Here is a 15,154-nt window from a genome sequence, read left to right on the forward strand (position 1 = left end):
AAAGTGCTAATGCAGTTAATTATGCTTGATTAATCACCTGGGGATAATTATCACAAATGAGCTCTAATATCAAAGTAGCATTAGATCAAAATGCTGCCATTTCCCCAACAAAGCGCATCAACGTCTCACTTGTGGAAATGCAATGTGTCCATGTGTTTTGCACAGCAAAATATTTTTCAGAGAGGAAATCCCCTCTCACTCACTGAGTCCTATGTGAGGTGCTTCTAGTCCTGCTGGCGTGTGTTACTGTCGCCAGCAAGTGCAATGATGTCTTTGCTGCCATCACGAGCAGGAGCATGATACAGTGCTAAAAGCTCAGGAGAGGATTCCTTCCCCCATCCACCGAGGATTTGTTGTCCAGGGATCAGCAGCCAGTTTTCCAGGCTGAGTGGCAGGGTACAAAGTGTGCTTCCTTTGTGTGGCTGGGTTAGGATTTGCTGTCTTCTGTTCCACGGCCTGTCAGAGCATCCTTCCCACCACTGCTCATTCTGGAGAGGTGCAGAGGAGAAGCAGCATCTGTGGAGGAGAAGCGGCATCTCAGATTTGCTGTGCAGGCAGGGAATACCCTTGTGCTTCTGTATAGGAGCAGGTGGCAGCTCCCAGTACTGGGGATGGTGTGAAGGAGGTTGGCAGTTCCCCTTGTTCCCTAGGAACAACAGGACCCATGGTGCTCGCCTCTTCTTGAAGCACAGCAGCCTTGTATGGCGTGGAAATAAATCACCGTTAGCCCTGCAGGCACTGTGACACACAAGGGCCAGCTCTGATTTAATACCTAGCAGTGAGAAAAGTTCATTGCTGGATAACTGAGGAGCACAGAGATCCTGCAGAACAGGAGATACGCAGTAAGCCCTTCCTTCAACCTTTGCTCTTAGTGCTGCTGGAGCTGGCACTGCATCCTTCCTCCAGGCATGACCATGACCTTCCCTGGAGCTGCTAACAGACCCCTCTGGAAGCCAGGCAGCCCCCTTGCGAGTTGAAAAGCCAGGCAAGGTCAACACGGGGAGGGAAGGGTAGGTGTCCACAGGCAAGTGCCATAAGCACTAGGCAGCAACCTCTGGATGCAGCGTGGTTCTGTTTCTGCCCAGGTTGAAGCCTCACAGGATGGTGCAGGACCTTTGTGTGTAACCTCCCGGGCTCCAAGCAGTGCTGCCAGGCCCCGGGCCCCTCTGGAGATGAATCTTTGCTGGAATGAGATCAAAAAGAAATCCCACAGCCTTCGGTAAGAGTCCCTGCCTGGAGCAAGCTCCAGGACTGGCTTGGCCTTACAGCCTTGCCTGCAGCATGTGTTTGTCAGGAGGTTTTTGAACTTGTTTGCTTGATGAGCCGTATGAATCCACGGTGACCTTGGCTTGGTTTCCCCTCTTGTCCACAGACCTCCAAGTCTTTCTCCCTATGCTGAAAAGCATCCCCTCCATTTCCACCCATCCTGTCCTCCTCTCCCCTCCCCTCCTTCACACTTTCTGCTGCTTTCTCCATCCTCTGCCACTGCTGTCTCTGCGGCTTGTCTCTTTTTGTCCCACGGTCTTGCTGCCACCTCCTCTGCGCTTGTCCCTTCGCTGGGAGCCCCCTCCACTGCGCGGGGGGAACATGCCTTCCAGACTGTCAGAGGTTGCAGCTCCACAGCCAGCATGACAGAGAGCTTAACTGGGGCGTGTTAATTGTCTCCTGCCTTAATGCAAGGCTCCTGGAAGCTGCCCAGTCATGTAAAAGCTGAGGCAAGCCCTCTGTGCTAGCCAGAGCACAGCCCTGACCCACAGGCAGATGCAAAGTGACTCTGTCCTCTGCTCTGGGCTTCAGGGTGATGAATAGTCTCAGAGTTTCCTCTCCCCAATGCCTCCATGCTTCACCCCACCTAGCAGTGCAGCATCTGTGCTGGCGGAGGGTCATGCATAGACCATGCTGAGGTGTGCTGCCAGTCACTGGTGGGGTCCTGTGGGTGCCTGGGGTCACCACCCCAGCTGTGGTGCTGTGCCTTCTCTCCCCGGGTAACCTGCTCCTCTCCTGTCTGACCTCCATCCTGCTGTCTTCACTCTCCTGCCAGGGCTCGGCTGGAGGCCTTTTCTGACCACAGTGGGAAGCTGCAGGTGCCTCTCCAGGAGATAATAGACTGGCTCGGGCAGAAGGATGAGGAGCTCTCTGCACAGCTGCCCCTGAGGGGCGATGTCCTCCTGGTGCAACAGGAAAAGGAGACGCATGCGGTATGTTCCCTCACACCTCCCCTGCAGCTGCTCACTGCTAAGATGAACTGCAGGTGGGCAGCCCTGTCTGGGACCGCTGCCTCGTGTCACTGCGCATGCCCACAGCCTGTGAGTGCACCAGTCCTTGCTCACTTCCATCTCTGCTTCCTATGGAATGGCAGAGCCCCAGTCCTGTAGCAAATACCCACAGCACACAACAGGTGGAGCCCATCTGTTTTTAGACAATAAATCTGCATTACCACCTCAAGTCATCTGCAGCTGCTGCAGCTGGTAGTGGGCCCCATCACTTCTCTCCTAGTTTCCTCCTTGTGTCCTACCTCTGCAACAGAGGGAATTGCCTCTTACTGGCCTTTGCTTTTGGGATCTCAGGGCCTGAGGAGGTCAGTTGGTCTAAAGGCAACCTGGTGGTCAGGACATGAGTGATTCCTGCAGTAGCACGTTATCATCATATCTGAAACTGGGGTAAACCCAGACAGATCAGTTTCCTGCTTCCTTGATCAGAGCATTTCCTTCTTACTGCCAGTGGCTGTTGGGCTTTAGTTGTTTTTACCTTGAAAACAAAACTGAACTGTTGCTTACTGTTGCTATCCCTCATCCTCGCTGGAGCTAGCCACTTCCCCAGCGCACAAATAGCCAATCCAGCAGACAGAACCAGTGGGGGGCTGCAGCTGGAGAGGAGGAGAGGCCATCCTAAACCAGCCTGCCTCTGAAGTCTGCCCTGGCATATGTGCTGCTTTGGGGCATCCTGCTGTTCCTCTCCTTGCTCCTCTGGCAGCTGGACCTGTTGCTGAACAGCTGCTGGAAGGACTGTTTGCACAACCATGGTCTCGCTGCATGAGTGAGGAGCATCTCAAAGCAGTCCTGTGAAAGCATCATCAATAAAGCAGCTCCTCTTGCACAGCCCTGGCTCAACACACCCTTTTGGTCTTGCTGTTCCACCTCCCCTCTTCAGCAAAGCTGCAGTCCAGACCTCTGCAGAAGCCACCTTCTTGCAGGTGGTCATTCCTTCCACGAACTGCAAAAATATTTCTCTGTTAACTTCTCTCTGTGTCTCCAGTGAGGTTTGGGCCCTGGAGTGAATAAATCACTGCAGCCCTTGGTGAGAGGGCAGCAGGGGCACGATTCTCCAGCTCAGCCTGCTGTCTCATCTCTGTGCTTTCCAGGCTTTCATGGAAGAAGTGAAGTCTCGGGGACCATACATTTACTCTGTCCTGGAGTCGGCACAGGCTTTCCTTTCCCAGCATCCATTTGAGGAATTAGAAGAACCAACCTCAGAAAGCAAAGGTCTGTGGAGCTCCCCCTTCCTTGTTCTCCCATAGCACAGCAGAGCTCCTCCTGGGCTGGGCTGGAGATGGTTGGTGTGGCACAAAAAGGCTCATCAGTGCTCTGCCTCGCACCGTCATGCACCAGGCTGTTGCCAATCCTTTGGCCAAAGGTCAGACTGGCACAGAGCGGTGCTTCTGTCCTGGGCAAAGGCAGAGGCTGCTGGCACAGCCCGTGATGGAGTGCATCTCATGAGACAGTGTCAGATGTGCTCTGGGGTAGGTTTTTAAAGGGCAGCAGGACTTCTGCCTGTGAGGACAGACAGCAGACAGAGGTCTGTGGACAGGCTGGATACCTAGAGGAGTTGGTGCAGAGATGGATACTATTATCACTTGGTTTCCCTCCCTCTTTCCACTTTTCCCTATATTTTTTTTATCTTCCTTTTTCCTGCCCTCCCTCCCTCTCTTGCCCACTCTCCTCTGGGCTGGGATGTCATTTTTGCTCCCTGTTCCCTTTCTGCTTTGCCTTCACAGATGTCTCTCCCCGGCACCGGATCCAAAACATCAGCCGCTTTGTCTGGAAGCAGGCAAATGTGGCCAGTGAGCTGTGGGAGAAGCTCACGGCCCGGTGTGTGGACCAGCACCGCCACATTGAACGGACGCTGGAGCAGCTGCTAGAGATTAAAGGGGCCATGGAGGAGCTCAGCACGACACTGGACCAGGCTGAAAACGTGCGTGAAACCTGGGAACCCATTGGGGACCTCTTCATTGACTCCTTGCCAGAGCACATCCAGTCGACCAAGGTATTTCTGGCTCTGAGAAGGCTCCAGCCTTGGCCCCAGAGGTGATGAGATGCTGCTTCCCAGGAGGGCAATGCTGCTTCTCCTGATGGCTCAGTCAGCCTCCTTACTTGGGGTCTCAGGGCCCAGTCCTCCTGCCGACAGCCCCCTAGCTTTGCGAGTGTGGATTTGGTCCGCAGTGTCCTGAGCAATTGGCTGTGCTGAGCACCTTGTCATGGCACAGACCTTACACAGGTACAGTGGCTTAGCATAGATGAGCCATTGTCCACATCCCACTTCTCAGGAGATTTGAGTAATCTCCAGTCTGGCTGGTTTGTTTTCTCGGTTTTTTTCTCCCCCTGCTAAAGTACACTGTGGGAAGGGTTAGTCAGCAGCATGTTGCCAGCAACTAGACCACCCTAGCTTGTAGCAGAGGAATCAGATCCAAGTCCTGACCACTCGCCTGCTTCTTTTCTTTCTTACCCTGCCCTGTGCCTGTTCCCCCGGGCATGGGACTCCAGCTGTTCAAAGAGGAGCTCTCCCCCATGAAGGATGGGGTGAAAGTGGTCAATGATCTTGCGCACCAGCTTGCCATCTCAGATGTCCACCTGTCCATGGAGAACTCCCGTACCCTGGAGCAGATCAACACACGCTGGAAGCAGCTGCAGGTGGGAAGGAGTCAGGACCAAGCACTGCAAATAAGCTACAGGCAGGAGGACGCTGGGGAAGGGCTGTCACTGCTGAGCTTCAAGGATGATAAAGTAAGGCTTGGCATAGCAGGGATGGTATACCTGGTGTTCCTGGAGGAGGAGAGCATCAGTTCAGTGTGAGGAAAGTGGCTGGTAAATCTGTAGAGGTCTTGAGCAGGAAAAGGCAATGGGAGGATCAAAGGATGCTGTGTGAGAAGAATCGGGATCTGATGGAGGGGTCAGTACCAGCTGTGGTTTTGTTGATGTCTCTGAAAATATGGATACAGGTGAGCTGGAGATGTGGCCTGTGCTGCCTCAGCCTGTGGGAGGAGGTGTAGAGGGCTGAGTGGACTGGGGAATGCAAATACCAAGGCAGGTGAAGAAGGAAGAGGACCTGCGTGCTGGGGCATGTCTGAGTCCACGCACAAGCCTTCCTGAATGGGGCTTCAGTCTGAAATGCCTGATGGGCTGCCATTGAATTCTTCTGTCCCATTCTCCAGGCCTCCATAAACGAACGCCTGAAGCAGCTCCAAGATGCCCACCGGGACTTCGGACCAGGCTCCCAGCACTTCCTCTCCTGTACGTGAGCAGTTCCTCCTGGCTTCCTGCCATGAGGCTGCCTCTGCAGAGTGGCTTAGCATGGGCTGTGGCACAGGAGAATGGGGTGCAGGGTCCTGTTGCTGGGCCCAGAGCCACACACACAGCTAGGAAAGGGCCCAGGCCAGTGCCTGGTGCACAGAAACCAGAGCCAAAGGCATCTCCCAAAGTCAGTGTTGTGCTACCTCACCTTGTTGGACCAAGGGTGGGACATGAGTGCGGTTCCCCTTCAGAGCGCAGAGCTGTGACACTCGCAGCAGCAGCTCCCAGGTAACGCTGGGAGCGTGCCAGCCTCAGAGACTGGGTGGGCAAGACAACAGATGGCAGAAAAAGGCAGTCCCCCATACCCCATGTTAGTAATTCGGAGGCCAAAAATGTGCACGTTAAGGAGGCTTTTGTTCACGTGGTGAGGCAGAGGGATGCTGTTCCTACAAAGCTGAGCTGCTGGTGGCTCTCAGTCCTGCAAAGGATGGGCAGCCAGTTGTGCTCCAGAGTCTGGGGTCCATCCTTGGAAATGCTGAGCCCAGCAGTGGGGTTTGTTGGCCTGTGTTTCTCTGCAGACCATGTCCTCCTATCTGAAAGGAAGAGCGACTTTTCCAGTTGTAGGAATTGATAAGCTGCCTGTGACAAGGGAAAATAGCTGAGGATCATAAAAGGGCTTTCATCTTCTAGATAACAAACATAGGGTGGCCGGCAGCTGGTATGGGATGCGTCCTCATCTTCCCTAGATGCTGCAGCTGACACACAGAGCATGAGTAATGGAAACAGCAGATGCTGTGGGTGCCCAAGCCTGGCCATAACAGGCAGTGCTCTGTGTGTGTCCAAATCCCAGCTGCTGTGAGTCCTGCCCGCTGGTGACCACAGCGTTTCCTTGGGCATCATCAAAGCATCATGAAGCGTCTCTTCCTGAGTTCTGAGCTCAGCCAGATTCAGAGCCCCCGTCTCAAGAGAGGCAAGATGCCTCTGACAAGACCAGCAGTCTTGCATCTTATAGGCCGCATTAACTTGCCCGCTCCAACACCCTCAGCTGGTGATTTGGGAAGGTACAGCCTCTTCAGAGGCTGCTGGCCTCTGACCCACTTGCTGGCACAGTCCCACTGGGCTCTCATCAGAAACAGAATCAATGTAAAGGAGCATTTGGTGTTGATCTGACATCTGTGTCTCTCTCCTTGCAGCCTCTGTCCAGGTCCCCTGGGAGCGAGCCATTTCCCCCAACAAAGTGCCATACTACATCAAGTGAGTGTGCTCCCAACTGCAGCCTGTGGTCTTCTCTGGCCCAGTGGGAATAGGAATTAGGGACCAATTAGGAGCAGGGGGCAGTGAGCAGACTGGCCTGAGCACTGACCTCCAGCAAAGCATGTGACCCCCAACCTGGCAAAGCCACTCTTTTCCTGCCTGCTGAGATGCCCCATATGAGGGGGGACACTGGCTAGAAGGAGGGGGGGCCTGGCAGCAAGTGGTTCTGTGGGCATCCTCCATGCTGCTGTGGCTGGGGAGTGTGCTCACTGGGGTGCAGCAGCCCCAGTGTCTGCAGGCACTGGGGGACTTGCTTCCAGGGCTGGCCAGGTCCTTTTTTAATCTCTCATGGCAGCTGCTTGATTCCCAGTTTGATTCTTGGTTTCCTTCTATTTTCCTTCCAGTCACCAGGCCCAGACGACATGCTGGGACCACCCAAAGATGACAGAGTTGTACCAGACACTGGGTAAGGAGGCTGCCACAAAGCCATTTGAATAGCATCTGCCTTTTCGCAGTTTGGGGTGCTATGTGAGATCCCCCCAGCCTGCCTGCTCCCCTCTGTGGCACAGGGCCCCCCCAAAGCAATGGGGTGCAACCACCTGCCAGGCTCTGCCCCTCCTCCTACCGCACGCACTCTGCTTCTGCTGGTGGGGCTGGAGTCTGGGAACAGCAACTGCTGCTTCCTGCCCTGGAGATAAGGATGTCTAGCTGTGGTTTTATTCTTCTTTTCCTGTGTTATTGCAGCGGATTTGAATAACATCAAGTTCTCAGCATATCGGACGGCTATGAAGCTACGACGGGTGCAAAAAGCCCTGCGATGTGAGTGCAGGAAGTATTTCCCTCCTGCTGAGTCTCCCTTGATAAAGGCATTAAACTAACACAAGCTTTTATCAGCACATCAAAGGCAGGAGCCCACCAGGGGACAGGTAGCTGAGGCGAGAAGCGCTAGGAAGATGAGTTGTGGCTGGAAAGCTGAGCAAATCCACCAGCAAGGTGTCTGTGTCAGCTTCTTTGCAGGCATAGGGTGGAAATGCCTCAAGGGCAGGTGTTAGTCAACGAGATTTGAGAACAAAGAGGTCCATCTCAGAGTTACAAAGCTGTGGGATCAGGCAGAGGCTCACCCAGTACCTCCAAAGGAGCCCAGAGAAGCAATGGATGTAACCAAGAGCAGAAACCAGCCTTGCTGGCAGGGGCAGAGAGGGCTCCACTACGTAAAGAGGAGGAAGGGAGCCAATAAACCTGACTTCTGCACTGTTGGTAAAACTCCAGTTGAAACGAGGATTAATAGCGAGGTGGATATGATGTGACAGGAGTTAAACAGGATGCATGGGTCTCTGAGAGGAAGCTGCTCCTTGGGAGCTGCTGAGGAGTTTCCAAGGGAATTGGCGAGCAGGTGGATGGGAGTCTGATAGATGCGGCATCCTTGGCTGCTGGAGAGCTTTTGGTAAGGCCTCTCGCCTAAGGCTCTGTCAAAATGAAACAGCAGCAGGATGAAGGAAAACCCCTTGTGAATTAATCGTTCCCAATGGGGAGGAGACACAGCCAGGCAGCAGTGGGGTCCCAGGCAGACCTGTGCTCCTTGACATCTTGTGAAAAGCCTGGAAGAAGGTTGAGTGAGGGTGAGAGGAGGTTTGGTACTCAAGGGAGTTGAACCCTGGTGGCGGAGTAGTTTCATGATGCTGTGGTGACCAGGCTGCCCCATACCCGGGGATATTCAGGGCTGATATAGTGCAAATGGGGGAAAGCAGCAGTTAGCTTTCGCCACCCTACAAAGTTGCCATGCAGAGGTGGCTGGAGAAACACCAGACATGGTGGGGAAATGGGCAGAGAGCAAAGAAGAGCCCTTCCATGTGCTGCTTGTGCATCTTTGCCCATCTCTTGCATCTCACATGCTGTGCTGGTGCCTTCTTCCCAACCCAGAAATGGTGTGGAAGAACATGAATAAGTACTTCTTGTTCAAGACATACTTGAGAAGGGCAAAGAGGCTGCCAAGGCAGCTTCCCCATGATGAGAGGTTTGGTGGAATGAGTGGCCATGTAGGAAAGGGGCAGTGTGCAATATGCCAGAGCCATATGCAGTCATGGGCAGTATGGACATAAGGGTGAGCAGGAGCAATACTGGTGTGTGAACTGGGGTGCCCCAGTGCAACTGTCAGCAGCTTTGACAGGAGGAGTTTTCCACAGAGTGAAGTTACAATGTGGAAATGGCACGTGATCCCCCAGGCACTGAGAACATAAATAGTCTCAGAAATTGAAAGATTTTCAGGAAAGTAAGATTGCTGGGTGTTAAACATGATAGCACATACAACCTGTGGCCATAGAAATCTGAAAGTAGGGTAGCCAGGGTAGCTCACACTGTCCTAGCCCCATTTTAGGTTTGTGCGCTGACATCCGCAGCCAGTCAGAGCTGGAGACAGGACTGTTCCACCTCTGGGCAGCTGTTCATAGGGTCTGTGTGGCTCTGTGGCCCCTCACCTCCCCACACCAGCCCCACAGGGACCCAGCATGTGGGAGGCCGGCTCTGGGCACCTGTGGCTCTGCACAGTGCCTTTCATGGGTAGCATTTATGTGGCCATGGTTGGCCACAGCAACAGGGAAGGAAGGCCACACAGAATGGTGGTCCAAGTTGACTACAGGTGGAGATGTGGCTATTTTGGGAGGGGTTTATGGGTGGGAGAGCAATTCTGGGAGCTGTGCCCATCCTGCCAGCATCTTCCCCACCGCAGTGGGGCTGAGACTGCCCCAGGGCAGGGCAGGACTGTGTCTCCCTCCTCTTGGTTCTCACCTCTCCCGTTTTCCTCTGTGCCTCTGATCCCTCCACCTGTGCTTTCTGTGCAGTGGACATGGTAACCCTGGCCACGGCCTTGGAAATCTTCAATGAGCATGACCTGCAGCCCAGTGACCGGGCGATGGATGTGGTGGAGGTCATCCACTGCCTGACCGCCCTCTACGAGAGGCTGGAGGAGGAGCGGGGCATCCTGGTGAATGTGCCACTCTGTGTGGACATGAGCCTCAACTGGCTGCTGAATGTCTTTGACAGGTACCACTCCCTCAGCATTCCCCTGAGCTGTGGAGCTGTCATGCTTGGAAGGAAACCTCCATGTTACTCTTCCAGCTGGCAGTGCTGCAAAAAGGCCCTGGCCGCTAGCGAGGGGGCTGCCTGGCGTGGGCTTGCCTTGCTGACCCCCCTGCATAAAAAACCCTCCAAAACATTTGCAAACCTGTGCAATATCTTGCCTTGCAGTGGCCGCAGTGGGAAGATGAGGGCTCTCTCCTTCAAGACGGGCATTGCATGTCTGTGTGGGACAGAGGTCAAGGAGAAGTTTCAGTGTGAGTGCCCCATCTCCATCCCGCAGGGCCTGGTGTGGAGTAACCTGGGGAAAGCAGAACTGCTTTTGTTTCCTGGCTTAGCCTTCTTTACCCAGGAAGAGCAGAGAAACAGCTTTCCTGCAGTGACTAATCTGCTTGCATCACCACCTCTCCCTCCCTCCCTCCCTCCCCAGGCCTACGCTGCCTAAATTAGGAGGCATTTTTGCAGACTGACTGGTGCTGCGGTGATCTTGCTTGCATGGCACTATAAGGAACAGCACAGAGAAGGCAAACAGGCAACAGTTATCCAGTGCTTCCCAGAAGGAAAAAAACCTGGGGGTGCATGGCTGGGAAGTAGGTTTCAGACAAATTAAAGGAAGCCCCTTTCCTCACTGCATTTTAACCATGGTACTCCCTGTCATGGGATACTGTGGAGAAGTTAGCATAAGAAACATCAAGGGGTTAAATAAAGGGATTGGGCAGATTCATAGAGGACAAGCCAGCTGTGGCCATTAAAGAAGTGATGTATGTAACCTCTGTCTCAAGAAGACTCTAAACTCCTGGTTATTGGGAGCTGGAAGGATACTGGTGAAGGTTATTTAATCATAGCTCAGTTTTTCCTTCTGATTTGAGCTCCCTGCTGGAGACAGGCAATGGGGCCTCTGGTCTGATCCACACACCGCTCCCCCGTGCCTGCGTCCTGCCCAGCGTATTGGGGCATCAGCCGTGTCTCTAATGGGGCTATGTGTCCGTCCTGCTGGCAGATCTCTTCAGCCAAGTGGCGAACACTGGGGGACTGTGTGACCAGCGGCACCTTGGCGTCCTGCTTCACGAGGCCATCCAGGTCCCACGCCAGCTGGGGGAAGTGGCGGCATTTGGGGGCAGCAATGTGGAGCCCAGCATCCGTAGCTGCTTCCGCTTTGTAAGTAGAGTGCCATGGCCCGTGCCACCCCCTCTGCAGCAGCCATGCTGGGGAGAGTCTCTCGGAGGTGGCAAGGAGCTTGCACGCCATCACAGCTGGGTCCCAGCTCTAAGCAGCCCCTTCCTCTCCCCTCCCCAGAGCAATGGGAAGCCTGCCATCGAGGCATCCCAGTTCCTGGAGTGGGCCAACCTGGAGCCACAGTCCATGGTGTGGCTGGCCGTGCTGCACCGGGTGACCATAGCTGAGCAGGTGAAGCACCAGACCAAGTGCTCCGTCTGCCGGCAGTGCCCCATCAAGGGCTTCAGGTAGGGGTTGTGATATGGGACCTTGGCCCCCAAGGGAAGTACATGGTGTCCTGCAGGAGGGAGCTGAATTTGCTCTGTGCTGTTGGGGGAACCTAGAGCTCTGCAGCAGCAGTGTTTCAGGCAGGCCAGACCAGGTGCCAGCAGAGGGGAAGGAGCAGGATGCTTTTCTGGGGACTTATGCATCAGCACTGTGGGTTCAGTGGGGTGCGAGAGCAACACAGACCACCTCTGTCCCCTGCTGAGCTCTTCTTGGGCTCCAAAATGATGTGGTTTTGCTGACTCTCGCTGCTTCCCTGTGGCCTCTTGATCTCTCCAGGTATCGGAGCCTGAAGCAGTTCAATGTGGATATCTGCCAGACTTGCTTCCTCACCGGGCGGGCCAGCAAGGGCAACAAACTGCACTACCCCATCATGGAGTACTACACCCCGGTATGGAGCTGGGCTGCGCTGGGAGGGTCTTGACTCAGAGGAGTTCCCCATCAACGGCAGCAGCCTTGCAATGTTTAGGCTGGTGCAGCCCCAGAAGTGGATCCCTTGTATGTTTTCGTTCCCCTCTGCATGCTGGAGGTTGCCTGTGTCCCTGCTATTCTGGGGCTCGTGGTGAGTGGGATGCATGGCACCCACTGATGCCCAGCTTGGCTTGTGCAAGGCCCCGTGACAGGCTGACAGAGCTGCCGTGTGCCCTTCTTGCTTCCTCAGTTGTGTCTGCCTCTTCCTCTGTGGAGTTCGTGCCCAGCCTGAAGGGACTTCTTTCCTGTGGATGGTGACATGTGGTCCCCCACTTTTCATTAAGCAGCGTCTTGATAATGTTTTGTGTCTCTGCAGACTACATCCAGTGAGAACATGAGAGACTTTGCCACAACACTGAAGAACAAATTTCGGTCCAAGCAGTATTTCAGCAAGCACCCGCAGAGAGGTTACCTGCCCGTCCAGTCCGTACTTGAGGCTGACTTCTCTGAGACGTGAGTTGTCTGTGCCCTGGGCTGTGTCTTTCAACCCTGTCTGGTACGTGGGCTCCATGGATGGAAGCAGCATCTCAGCTGCAAGACAGGGCTCCCCTGGGAGGGCTGGAGGGGGCACTTGCTCTGGGGGTGATATGGCACCTAGTTCTTGGAGGAGCAGAGATTTCAGTCTCCCTCTCCAGCCTGTCCCTGACTCTTCTCAGCCCACATGAGACCAGGGCAGCCTCTCCAAGCCCTAGCTTTGAGCGAGAACTGCCAAGCCTTTCCAACCAGTGTACGTCTCTTCCAGACCAGCCTCCTCCCCGATGTTACCACATGCTGACACCCACTCCCGGATCGAGCACTTTGCCAGCAGGTATCACCACTGGGCACTCCTGTCATGCCAGGGCACGGAGCATGACTCCAATGGGTGTGGAGGGGTTTCGGCGCAGACGCATGGCGAGCTCTTGCTGCCCGCAGCCCCCTCCACGCTTCCCAGCATGCTGCCTGGCAGGCAGAGGCTGGCTGTGGTGGCTCAGGCTGCAGTGCCATTGGGAAGAGGCCTGCACCACTTTGCTCCTGCCTGGGACATGGCTAATGCCATGCAAATTGGCAGCAAATGCCATGCATTTGACAGCAGGTGTCTTGGTGATGAAGCAGCCTCCATGTACCCTCCTGCTCTTCTCAGTATGAGCTGCTGGTTGGTTTCTCACCAGGCAGATCCCTCAATGTCTTGCTCTGCCTGTGCACTCACCAGTGCTGCTTGCACACTTCCCATGGCTGCTGCCTTGTTGTTTGTAATGCCTCTGCCCTCACCACGGGTCCAGGCAGAGTGGGGACCCAAGGAGCACAGGGAGCCTGTAGCTCAGGCCCTAGGCTGAAGCTGGCACGCTTTCAGCCCTTTGCTTATGTGAAAGGAGGCTGAGCGAGCTGCATGACAGCAGCCCTTTATTCCAGAGACTGTCACCCAAGAGCAGCAGCGTCTTTTGTTTTCTAAAAAGGCAAAACTCTCTAGAGCCTGTAAAGGAGGGCAGATTGGTGCAGGCCTGCTGGGAGACCCTGCCAGAGAGGGGTCTTGCAGAGGCTGCCGTAAGTAGGGTGCATCAAGCAGACATTCAGGGCGTCTCTGACCATATCTCAACCTGTTTCTCTTTCCTCCAGGCTTGCAGAGATGGAAAGCCAGAACTGTTCCTTCTTCAATGACAGCCTGTCCCCTGACGATAGCCTGTGAGTTCTGCCTCCTTTCCCTCCACCTCACCTCCTACCAAGTCAGGGCTCCTGTGGCTCCATCCCTGTCTAGCCAGGGCACAGAAATGCTTTCCTTCCCAACTCCTTTGAGTCTGAGGCTCTTGGGCACCCCCAGCTACCCAGTGTTGCTGAGCCACTTCTGAGCTCTAGACTTGGAGCAGCCAGAATGAGCTCCCATATGAAACCATCTCCCTCCAGGCTGTCCTTCCCCAAGGGCACACAAATCTCATGAGACTGATGTTTCTCACTAAGGTGTTTCTCCACCTGCTGCAACAGGGACGAGGACCAGTACCTGCTGCGCCATTCCAGCCCCATCACCGACAGAGAGCCTGGGGGCAGCCAGCAGGTTCCAGGAAGCCTCAGCATGGATGACAAAGGAGAGCTGGAGCGAATCCTCGCCCACTTAGAGGATGAAAACAGGTAGGGGCACGGGCAACTCTGAAAGTGTGGTTTATATCCTAAGGTGAAAGGGCTGGAGAAGCCTGGCAGAGCTCAGAGTGGAGCCAGGGGATAGCTGCTGGGGCTGGAGCTGGGGATCAGAGGAGCTGAGTGGGCTGGTTTGGAAGGTGTCTAGGCTGAGCCCTAAAACGTTTATGGGAGCACTCAGTGAGGGTGTGCTCTCCAAGGAACGGAGAAGACTCTGTTCCCCAAAATGTTCCTGCCTCCATCCCCAGAACCTGTTCCCCTCCTGAACCCCAAAATAGTTGAAGTGAGCACAGAGCACTGCTGTCTCTCTTGTTCCTGAGCCCCTTGCAAACAGTTGTGGTGCTGCTCTGGACCACATGAGGTGAGGCTCTAGGCAGGGCAGATTGGCTCAGGAGGAGGTGATCCTTTCCCTGCCCTTGTTTTCAGCCTCTTTAGGAAGCAGTTGCATGTCTTTTTGTAAACTGCCTGAGGGGTAAAGCTGCAAGCAGGCCACCCTGTGGTGCAGGGACAAAGTCCAGGAGTGTGCTGGTCCTCAAGCTTCACATCTGGCAAAGCCTCCAGGATTGTTTTGTCTCTGAGTCATGGGCCATGCCCAGTGCGCAGCTGTTGGGTGTCTCCAGCAGGCTTTAGAAAGGAGAGCAGTGATGCTGACCTAGGCTATCTTGCAGGATACTCCAGGGAGAGCTGAGACGTTTGAAATGGCAGCATGATGAGGCGGTGGAGTCTCCAACCTTGGCTACAGGCTCCCCCGAATCAGTGCAAGACCCACATAACGATGAGCTCCTGGCAGAAGCACGAATCCTCCGGCAGCACAAGAGCCGCCTGGAGACCCGCATGCAGATCCTGGAGGACCACAACAAGCAGCTGGAGTCCCAGCTGCACCGGCTGAGGGAGCTGCTGCTGCAGGTACTGTCAGAGCAAGGATCCAGGGAAGCCCATCCTTGGGATGGCCTTTGCCATAACAGAGCTGGGGCAGTGGCAGAAAAAGGGATGGTCAGAAGTGGGGGAGGACAAGGACAGAGGATGGTGACACCCTCCCCTTCTCTCTCCAGCCTCCAGCAGAGTCAGATGGCAACAGTTCAGCAGCCTCTTCCTTGGCTTCCTCTCCGCATCAGTCTGAAGGCAGCCAGGCAAAGGAGAAAGAGCACAACACTCCTGACACGGAAGCTGCAGGTGAGGATTGGGGTTGGGCTGAGCACTCAGCCCCACTCCCTTGGTTCAGTGCTGCAGGAAGCTGCCTGCAC

The 15,154-nt window shown here is 54.8% G+C and overlaps 1 protein-coding gene across 7 annotated transcripts in view; it reads left to right on the top strand.

Annotated features, from left to right (window-relative positions):
• DRP2 (dystrophin related protein 2) overlaps positions 1 to 15,154 on the top strand; it is a 30,783-nt gene that overhangs the window by 12,434 nt on the left and 3,195 nt on the right. For all 7 annotated transcript variants that reach the window (XM_041119131.1, XM_029997222.2, XM_029997224.2 and 4 more), the window contains 20 exons: positions 1,086 to 1,219; positions 2,042 to 2,198; positions 3,362 to 3,482; positions 3,995 to 4,263; positions 4,761 to 4,907; positions 5,429 to 5,507; positions 6,701 to 6,761; positions 7,166 to 7,227; positions 7,506 to 7,580; positions 9,599 to 9,800; positions 10,005 to 10,090; positions 10,834 to 10,991; positions 11,130 to 11,296; positions 11,613 to 11,724; positions 12,121 to 12,257; positions 12,547 to 12,612; positions 13,398 to 13,463; positions 13,761 to 13,904; positions 14,579 to 14,816; positions 14,963 to 15,083. In XM_041119131.1, the coding sequence (XP_040975065.1) occupies positions 1,086 to 1,219; positions 2,042 to 2,198; positions 3,362 to 3,482; positions 3,995 to 4,263; positions 4,761 to 4,907; positions 5,429 to 5,507; positions 6,701 to 6,761; positions 7,166 to 7,227; positions 7,506 to 7,580; positions 9,599 to 9,800; positions 10,005 to 10,090; positions 10,834 to 10,991; positions 11,130 to 11,296; positions 11,613 to 11,724; positions 12,121 to 12,257; positions 12,547 to 12,612; positions 13,398 to 13,463; positions 13,761 to 13,904; positions 14,579 to 14,816; positions 14,963 to 15,083 (2,602 nt within the window). The remainder of the gene's footprint in view (positions 1 to 1,085; positions 1,220 to 2,041; positions 2,199 to 3,361; positions 3,483 to 3,994; positions 4,264 to 4,760; positions 4,908 to 5,428; positions 5,508 to 6,700; positions 6,762 to 7,165; positions 7,228 to 7,505; positions 7,581 to 9,598; positions 9,801 to 10,004; positions 10,091 to 10,833; positions 10,992 to 11,129; positions 11,297 to 11,612; positions 11,725 to 12,120; positions 12,258 to 12,546; positions 12,613 to 13,397; positions 13,464 to 13,760; positions 13,905 to 14,578; positions 14,817 to 14,962; positions 15,084 to 15,154) is intronic.

Source organism: Aquila chrysaetos, chromosome 21 (genome assembly GCF_900496995.4).
Source record: "Aquila chrysaetos chrysaetos chromosome 21, bAquChr1.4, whole genome shotgun sequence".
Taxonomy (NCBI): domain Eukaryota; kingdom Metazoa; phylum Chordata; class Aves; order Accipitriformes; family Accipitridae; genus Aquila; species Aquila chrysaetos.